Source organism: Procambarus clarkii, chromosome 10 (assembly GCF_040958095.1).
Source record: "Procambarus clarkii isolate CNS0578487 chromosome 10, FALCON_Pclarkii_2.0, whole genome shotgun sequence".
In the NCBI taxonomy this organism is placed as follows: Eukaryota; Metazoa; Arthropoda; class Malacostraca; order Decapoda; family Cambaridae; genus Procambarus; species Procambarus clarkii.
In genome coordinates this window covers 34163514-34172842 of record NC_091159.1, presented here as the reverse complement: position 1 = coordinate 34172842, position 9329 = coordinate 34163514, and the positions used below count along the sequence as shown (strand labels likewise).

Sequence of the window (9329 nt, the reverse complement as noted above, 5' to 3'; positions counted from 1 at the left end):
GTAAGGAATCATTCAGAATCTTGTACACCACATATGTAAGACCAATCCTGGAGTATGCGGCCCCAGCATGGAGCCCGTACCGTGTCAAGCACAAGACGAAGCTGGAAAAAGTCCAAAGGTATGCCACTAGACTAGTCCCAGAACTAAGAGGCATGAGTTACGAGGAAAGGCTGCGGGAAATGCACCTTACGACACTGGAAGACAGAAGAGTAAGGGGAGACATGATCACAACCTACAAAATCCTCAGAGGAATCGACCGGGTAAACAAGGATAAACTATTCAACACTGGTGGGACGCGAACAAGGGGACACAGGTGGAAACTGAGTACTCACATGAGCCACAGAGACGTTAGAAGGAACTTTTTCAGTGTCAGAGTAGTTAACAGGTGGAATGCATTAGGCAGTGATGTGGTGGAGGCTGACTCCATACACAGTTTCAAATGTAGATATGATAGAGCCCAGTAGGCTCAGGAATCTGTACACCAGTTGATTGACAGTTGAGAGGCGGGACCAAAGAGCCAAAGCTCAACCCCCGCAAGCACAAATAGGTGAGTACAAATAGGTGAGTACACACACACACACACACACACACACACACACACACACACACACACACACACACACACACACACACACACACACACACACACACACACACACACACACACACACACACACACACACACACACACACACACATGCGCACACTACAAACACAACTCTCTGGTTCTCAGCTCAATAGGTAATAAGGAGAAGGTAATAACATACACGGGGGAGTCCCGCAGGGGTAGGTTCCACGACCCATGATATTCCTCATCACCATCAATGGCCGCCCCAGTGTAGCGGAGTCCCACTGGGGAAGGGTCGCTGGGGAGTCCCACTGGGGAAGGGTCGCTGGGGAGTCCCACTGGGGAAGGGTCGCTGGGGAGTCCCACTGGGGAAGGGTCGCTGGGGAGTCCCACTGGGGAAGGGTCGCTGGGGAGTCCCACTGGGGAAGGGTCGCTGGGGAGTCCCACTGGGGAAGGGTCGACGCGGAGTCCCACTGGGGAAGGGTCGCTGGGGAGTCCCACTGGGGAAGGGTCGCTGGGGAGTCCCACTGGGGAAGGGTCGCTGGGGAGTCCCACTGGGGAAGGGTCGCTGGGGAGTCCCACTGGGGAAGGGTCGACGCGGAGTCCCACTGGGGAAGGGTCGCTGGGGAGTCCCACTGGGGAAGGGTCGCTGGGGAGTCCCACTGGGGAAGGGTCGCTGGGGAGTCCCACTGGGGAAGGGTCGCAGGGGAGTCCCACTGGGGAAGGGTCGCAGGGGAGTCCCACTGGGGAAGGGTCGCAGGGGAGTCCCACTGGGGAAGGGTCGCAGGGGAGTCCCACTGGGGAAGGGTCGCTGGGGAGTCCCACTGGGGAAGGGTCGCAGGGGAGTCCCACTGGGGAAGGGTCGCAGGGGAGTCCCACTGGGGATGGGTCGCTGGGGAGTCCCACTGGGGAAGGGTCGCAGGGGAGTCCCACTGGGGATGGGTCGCTGGGGAGTCCCACTGGGGAAGGGTCGCTGGGGAGTCCCACTGGGGAAGGGTCGCAGGGGAGTCCCACTGGGGAAGGGTCGCAGGGGAGTCCCACTGGGGAAGGGTCGCAGGGGAGTCCCACTGGGGAAGGGTCGCAGGGGAGTCCCACTGGGGAAGGGTCGCAGGGGAGTCCCACTGGGGAAGGGTCGCAGGGGAGTCCCACTGGGGAAGGGTCGCAGGGGAGTCCCACTGGGGAAGGGTCGCAGGGGAGTCCCACTGGGGAAGGGTCGCAGGGGAGTCCCACTGGGGAAGGGTCGCAGGGGAGTCCCACTGGGGAAGGGTCGCAGGGGAGTCCCACTGGGGAAGGGTCGCAGGGGAGTCCCACTGGGGAAGGGTCGCAGGGGAGTCCCACTGGGGAAGGGTCGCAGGGGAGTCCCACTGGGGAAGGGTCGCAGGGGAGTCCCACTGGGGAAGGGTCGCAGGGGAGTCCCACTGGGGAAGGGTCGCAGGGGAGTCCCACTGGGGAAGGGTCGCAGGGGAGTCCCACTGGGGAAGGGTCGCAGGGGAGTCCCACTGGGGAAGGGTCGCTGGGGAGTCCCACTGGGGAAGGGTCGCAGGGGAGTCCCACTGGGGAAGGGTCGCAGGGGAGTCCCACTGGGGAAGGGTCGCAGGGGAGTCCCACTGGGGAAGGGTCGCAGGGGAGTCCCACTGGGGAAGGGTCGCAGGGGAGTCCCACTGGGGAAGGGTCGCAGGGGAGTCCCACTGGGGAAGGGTCGCAGGGGAGTCCCACTGGGGAAGGGTCGCAGGGGAGTCCCACTGGGGAAGGGTCGCAGGGGAGTCCCACTGGGGAAGGGTCGCAGGGGAGTCCCACTGGGGAAGGGTCGCAGGGGAGTCCCACTGGGGAAGGGTCGCAGGGGAGTCCCACTGGGGAAGGGTCGCAGGGGAGTCCCACTGGGGAAGGGTCGCAGGGGAGTCCCACTGGGGAAGGGTCGCAGGGGAGTCCCACTGGGGAAGGGTCGCAGGGGAGTCCCACTGGGGAAGGGTCGCAGGGGAGTCCCACTGGGGAAGGGTCGCTGGGGAGTCCCACTGGGGAAGGGTCGCAGGGGAGTCCCACTGGGGAAGGGTCGCTGGGGAGTCCCACTGGGGAAGGGTCGCTGGGGAGTCCCACTGGGGAAGGGTCGCTGGGGAGTCCCACTGGGGAAGGGTCGCAGGGGAGTCCCACTGGGGAAGGGTCGCTGGGGAGTCCCACTGGGGAAGGGTCGCAGGGGAGTCCCACTGGGGAAGGGTCGCTGGGGAGTCCCACTGGGGAAGGGTCGCAGGGGAGTCCCACTGGGGAAGGGTCGCAGGGGAGTCCCACTGGGGAAGGGTCGCAGGGGAGTCCCACTGGGGAAGGGTCGCAGGGGAGTCCCACTGGGGAAGGGTCGCAGGGGAGTCCCACTGGGGAAGGGTCGCAGGGGAGTCCCACTGGGGGAAGGGTCGCAGGGGAGTCCCACTGGGGAAGGGTCGCAGGGGAGTCCCACTGGGGAAGGGTCGCAGGGGAGTCCCACTGGGGAAGGGTCGCAGGGGAGTCCCACTGGGGAAGGGTCGCAGGGGAGTCCCACTGGGGAAGGGTCGCAGGGGAGTCCCACTGGGGAAGGGTCGCAGGGGAGTCCCACTGGGGAAGGGTCGCAGGGGAGTCCCACTGGGGAAGGGTCGCAGGGGAGTCCCACTGGGGAAGGGTCGCAGGGGAGTCCCACTGGGGAAGGGTCGCAGGGGAGTCCCACTGGGGAAGGGTCGCAGGGGAGTCCCACTGGGGAAGGGTCGCAGGGGAGTCCCACTGGGGAAGGGTCGCAGGGGAGTCCCACTGGGGAAGGGTCGCTGGGGAGTCCCACTGGGGAAGGGTCGCAGGGGAGTCCCACTGGGGAAGGGTCGCTGGGGAGTCCCACTGGGGAAGGGTCGCTGGGGAGTCCCACTGGGGAAGGGTCGCTGGGGAGTCCCACTGGGGAAGGGTCGACGCGGAGTCCCACTGGGGAAGGGTCGCAGGGGAGTCCCACTGGGGAAGGGTCGCTGGGGAGTCCCACTGGGGAAGGGTCGACGCGGAGTCCCACTGGGGATGGGTCGCTGGGGAGTCCCACTGGGGATGGGTCGCTGGGGAGTCCCACTGGGGAAGGGTCGCCGGGGAGTCCCACTGGGGAAGGGTTGCAGGGGAGTCCCACTGGGGAAGGGTCGCTGGGGAGTCCCACTGGGGAAGGGTCGCAGGGGAGTCCCACTGGGGAAGGGTCGCAGGGGAGTCCCACTGGGGAAGGGTCGCTGGGGAGTCCCACTGGGGAAGGGTCGCTGGGGAGTCTCACTGGGGAAGGGTCGCAGGGGAGTCCCACTGGGGAAGGGTCGCAGGGGAGTCCCACTGGGGGAAGGGTCGCTGGGGAGTCCCACTGGGGATGGGTCGCTGGGGAGTCCCACTGGGGAAGGGTCGCAGGGGAGTCCCACTGGGGAAGGGTCGCTGGGGAGTCCCACTGGGGAAGGGTCGCTGGGGAGTCCCACTGGGGATGGGTCGCTGGGGAGTCCCACTGGGGAAGGGTCGCAGGGGAGTCCCACTGGGGAAGGGTCGCTGGGGAGTCCCACTGGGGAAGGGTCGCAGGGGAGTCCCACTGGGGAAGGGTCGCTGGGGAGTCCCACTGGGGATGGGTCGCAGGGGAGTCCCACTGGGGAAGGGTCGCTGGGGAGTCCCACTGGGGATGGGTCGCAGGGGAGTCCCACTGGGGAAGGGTCGCAGGGGAGTCCCACTGGGGAAGGGTCGCAGGGGAGTCCCACTGGGGAAGGGTCGCAGGGGAGTCCCACTGGGGAAGGGTCGCTGGGGAGTCCCACTGGGGAAGGGTCGCAGGGGAGTCCCACTGGGGAAGGGTCGCTGGGGAGTCCCACTGGGGAAGGGTCGCTGGGGAGTCCCACTGGGGAAGGGTCGCTGGGGAGTCCCACTGGGGAAGGGTCGCAGGGGAGTCCCACTGGGGAAGGGTCGCTGGGGAGTCCCACTGGGGAAGGGTCGCTGGGGAGTCCCACTGGGGAAGGGTCGCTGGGGAGTCCCACTGGGGAAGGGTCGCTGGGGAGTCCCACTGGGGAAGGGTCGCAGGGGAGTCCCACTGGGGAAGGGTCGCTGGGGAGTCCCACTGGGGATGGGTCGCAGGGGAGTCCCACTGGGGAAGGGTCGCTGGGGAGTCCCACTGGGGATGGGTCGCAGGGGAGTCCCACTGGGGAAGGGTCGCAGGGGAGTCCCACTGGGGAAGGGTCGCAGGGGAGTCCCACTGGGGAAGGGTCGCAGGGGAGTCCCACTGGGGAAGGGTCGCTGGGGAGTCCCACTGGGGAAGGGTCGCAGGGGAGTCCCACTGGGGAAGGGTCGCTGGGGAGTCCCACTGGGGAAGGGTCGCTGGGGAGTCCCACTGGGGAAGGGTCGCTGGGGAGTCCCACTGGGGAAGGGTCGCTGGGGAGTCCCACTGGGGAAGGGTCGCTGGGGAGTCCCACTGGGGAAGGGTCGCTGGGGAGTCCCACTGGGGAAGGGTCGCAGGGGAGTCCCACTGGGGAAGGGTCGCAGGGGAGTCCCACTGGGGAAGGGTCGCAGGGGAGTCCCACTGGGGAAGGGTCGCAGGGGAGTCCCACTGGGGAAGGGTCGCAGGGGAGTCCCATGAAGAACTAAACAGGCTTCAGAGTTGATCTGATAAGTGGCTTTTGGAATTTAAGACACGCAAGTGTAAAGTGATGAAAAGGGGGGATCAGAGGCATTAGACCCGTGTGTGGGGACACTGCTACACCATGAAGGGGGAACTAAACAGTTAAATGTATAAATACCTTAGAGTAAACCTAAAATATAGTCATACTTCAGGAACACGTACGAATAGGATAATGCTAATTCCATACTCTAAAGTACTTCAAAAAATCACTATGGACCATCTACAAGAACCGCAGCAACACAAGTCCAGGTGTAGGGAGAGTTACCAGAGCGGCGAGACATCACAACACAGGTTGTTATGTCACTGGTCACTATTTAGACCTAACTTAATGCAGATTAATATGAATGATTAATATAAATCTCTCGGAAGGAAATGATTCCTTAATATCAATATATGTTGATGACGAGCAGCTATGAGGGGAGAAACACACAGAGGGGAAACTGCTAGAAAATACAAGAGGATCTTAGCAAACTGAATGGTCTAAACAAATTAGCAGCTACAGTTTAACTCAAGTAAAGGGAAAATAATGAGCCATGATCCCGCAAACCGCGACACATCGGACCACATGAGGCGGGACCAGAGAGCCAAAGCTCAACCCCCGGCAAGTACAACTAGGTGAGTATACACGTGTTTCAAAACTCTTCTGATGAGGTAACGAAAAAAAATGCCTGTAAGTCGTCACTGGGTCCAGCGCCTCACACACATACAGGATAACATCATCGGTGTATGCAAGCTCAGCTTCCTTCACAGACACTTCAATAAGAACTCCTTCAGGGCCCTGCATTCCATCCATGTCAACCCATCTCCTGAAGATCAAACACCACCGTAGAATTCATACCTTGTCAAACACAGAATTTTGAAAATCCAGAGCCATGACACCAGACCAGTCCCAGGGCCGAGGGGCTTGAGTTACACGGAAAGAGAAAAGGAACTAAATTTCACTTTATTAGATGAGCGATAAAACCGGGCGAGATATAATTACCACATCCAAAATACTCACGATAACTCGTACCGGAACTGCGAGGATTAAAATGAGAAGAAAAGATAATGGAGCTAAACCTCATCACACTTGAAGGAAGACGGAATAGAGACATGACAACAACATATAAAATTTTCAGGGGAAATTAGTATGGATGATAAAGAGGCTACGAGGACGGAGTGAAGAGTAGTGAGTAAGGATATTGAGTGAGAGTAGTAGTAGTAGTAGTAGTATTAGTAGGCATCCATCAGTCTCAGGAGACTATGGAGTTGCGCTCTGGTTGTCGGTCTGGAGTGGCCTCTCCAGGGCGTAAAGCCAGGGTTGGTTGATACGGGGAAGAAGCTGTCACCCATGCAGCAGGTCGACACCCCCTCCACGGCGCCGAATGTCTCCAATGGGATGGCAAACACCAATACGACTGGTTTCAGCGCCGTCGCCGGAACTGTCAGAACGAGGTTGAAGGCAACAACTGAGTAAGAGTAGTGAGTAAGAGTAGTGAGTAAGAGTAGTGAAAAAGAATACTGAATGAGAGTAGTGATTAAGAACATTCGGTAAGAGTAGTGAAAAAGAATACTGAATGAGAGTAGTGATTAAGAACATTCGGTAAGAGTAGTGAATAAGAGTATTGAATTAAAGCAGTGAATAAGAGTATTGAAAGAGTAGTGAATAAGAGTATTGAAAGAGTAGTGAATAAGAGTATTGAAAGAGTAGTGAATAAGATTATTGAAAGAGTAGTGAATAAGAGTATTGAAAGAGTAGTGAATAAGAGTATTGAAAGAGTAGTGAATAAGAGTATTGAAAGAGTAGTGAATAAGAGTATTGAAAGAGTAGTGAATAAGAGTATTGAAAGAGTAGTGAATAAGAGTATTGAAAGAGTAGTGAATAAGAGTATTGAAAGAGTAGTGAATAAGAGTATTGAAAGAGTAGTGAATAAGAGTATTGAAAGAGTAGTGAATAAGAGTATTGAAAGAGTAGTGAATAAGAGTATTGAAAGAGTAGTGAATAAGAGTATTGAAAGAGTAGTGAATAAGAGTATTGAAAGAGTAGTGAATAAGAGTATTGAAAGAGTAGTGAATAAGAGTATTGAAAGAGTAGTGAATAAGAGTATTGAAAGAGTAGTGAATAAGAGTATTGAAAGAGTAGTGAATAAGAGTATTGAAAGAGTAGTGAATAAGAGTATTGAAAGAGTAGTGAATAAGAGTATTGAAAGAGTAGTGAATAAGAGTATTGAAAGAGTAGTGAATAAGAATACTGCGTACATGAACATGAAACTAACTACAGGAAGGAGTTTTAAAGGCAAAAATACACTAAATACATAAATAAGCTTACATAACAGGGAACAAAGTGCCTGGGAGTTCCTTACATATAACAAAATAGACATCCAGTAAGGCGGGGCTCATGAGCTAATGCTCAACCCTGCAAAAAAACCAGTTAGATGTGTACACATAGGTGAGCATGCAGACTCCAGGATTTGAGAGAATGGATCATGCTTTGGCGCCAGGATGACATTTTCTCCTTGACTATCAAGTGAATTTGCAAGCACAAAAGAGTTATTTTCTGCCTTCAAAATATGTCCTAAAATCGACGTGTGTGTGTGTGTGTGTGTGTGTGTGTGTGTGTATGTGTGTGTGTGTGTGTGTGTGTGTGTGTTGTATTTTAATTTAGAAAGTTCATTCTGCGATACAATACGTTTTCTCGAGTCCTGTATGAGAAAAGAATTTTCCGAGAGCCCGGATGTTGCACCCAACGCCCAGTTTGTTCTGCAATGTTCCTTATCAACCTTCATACAGGCTTAAGCTTGTCCCTTTCATCTGCGTCCGGTGTGTTCTGTCTGGCGCCGTGTTTGTTCTGGTTGTCAAACATCCCTTCACCTGAGTGTCACCTGCGCTCCTCCTCCACACCAAGACATTAGGAAATAAAGAGAGAGAGAGAGAGAGAGAGAGAGAGAGAGAGAGAGAGAGAGAGAGAGAGAGAGAGAGAGAGAGAGAGAGAGAGAGAGAGAGAGAGAGAGAGAGAGAGAGAGAGAGAGAGGGAGAGAGAGAGAGAGAGAGAGAGAGAGAGAGAGAGAGAGAGAGAGAGAGAGAGAGAGAGAGAGAGAGAGAGAGAGAGAGAGAGAGAGAGAGAGAGAGAGAGAGAGAGAGAGAGAGAGAGAGAGAGAGAGAGAGAGAGAGAGAGATAGAGAGAGAGAGAGAGAGAGAGAGAGAGAGAGAGAGAGAAAGAGAGAGAGAGAGAGAGAGAGAGAGAGAGAGAGAGAGAGAGAGAGAGAGAGAGAGAGAGAGAGAGAGAGAGAGAGAGAGAGAGAGAGAGAGAGAGAGAGAGAGAGAGAGAGAGAGAGAGAGAGAGAGAGAGAGAGAGAGAGAGAGAGAGAGAGAGAGAGAGAGAGAGAGAGAGAGAGAGAGAGAGAGAGAGAGAGAGAGAGAGAGAGAGAGAGAGAGAGAGAGAGAGAGAGAGAGAGAGAGAGAGAGAGAGTAGGTAGCATGGTGAAAAGGTCAATAAGAGACTATGAACACAACATCTGCCTTCAGCCGCCAGTCTTCTCCAGATATGAGAGATCAGGAGATGATGATGGACGTGAAAGAGGCGTAGGGAGAGAGCCTTCAGACATTACACTGCCGTTAGCAAAAAGGGTAAGAAGTAGGACTACCATTGGTACTGCCAGAACAACCTGTTACCACTTCCACTGATGCGACTATTGCTGCATCCTAGGGATCATCACAGTGTGGTCCTCTTACCCAGTGGCCACAATGTCCATTATCCAAGAGGAACGTTGAGTCAAGGTTGAAGCAAGGCTAATTCAACGTAGCTTGCTTGCTTCACAGCTTGATTCACGCGATGTACTTGCATCCAAGGGTTAACTACCTGGGCGTGCTTGCTTCACAGGCTTGACTCACCTTATCAGAGAAGAGAGGTGAAGTCTGGACTCTCATGCTGGTAATGTCTTGTTCCTTTTCAGCAAGTCATGAAGGGATCAGGTCGCCTGGGTGTGTCGAGGGGGGGGGGGAGAGTGAGGGGGGGAGAGTGAGGGGGAGAGTGAGGGGGGAGAGTGAGGGGGAGAGTGAGAGAGATGGCGTGGGTGAAGAGAGGTGAGGGAGAGATGGTTATATATAGAGAGGGAGAGAGAGGGAGAGGGAGAAAGAGGGAGAGAGAGGGAGAGAGAG

The 9329-nt window shown here is 56.2% G+C and overlaps 1 protein-coding gene across 1 annotated transcript; it reads right to left on the bottom strand.

Annotated features, from left to right (window-relative positions):
• Positions 1-729: 729 nt before the first annotated feature.
• LOC123749376 (nascent polypeptide-associated complex subunit alpha, muscle-specific form-like) lies at positions 730-9098 on the bottom strand. The gene is made up of 3 exons (XM_069322299.1): positions 9063-9098; positions 3825-5120; positions 730-3702 (listed from the first exon to the last, which is right to left on the bottom strand). The coding sequence occupies exons 1-3, from the start codon at positions 9096-9098 to the stop codon at positions 730-732; spliced, it is 4305 nt and encodes a 1434-aa protein (XP_069178400.1).
• Positions 9099-9329: the final 231 nt, after the last annotated feature.

Excerpts from the sequence above, each read along its gene's own strand:
- LOC123749376 (XM_069322299.1), bottom strand. The coding sequence starts at position 9,098 with ATGAGAGTCCAGACTTCACCTCTCTTCTCTGATAAG. Across the intron at positions 5,121-9,062 it reads CACCTCTCTTCTCTGATAAG|TGGGACTCCCCTGCGACCCT; the intron begins GTGAGTCAAGCC and ends ACCCTTCCCCAG. Across the intron at positions 3,703-3,824 it reads TCCCCTGCGACCCTTCCCCA|CGACCCTTCCCCAGTGGGAC; the intron begins GTGAGACTCCCC and ends GGGACTCCCCAG.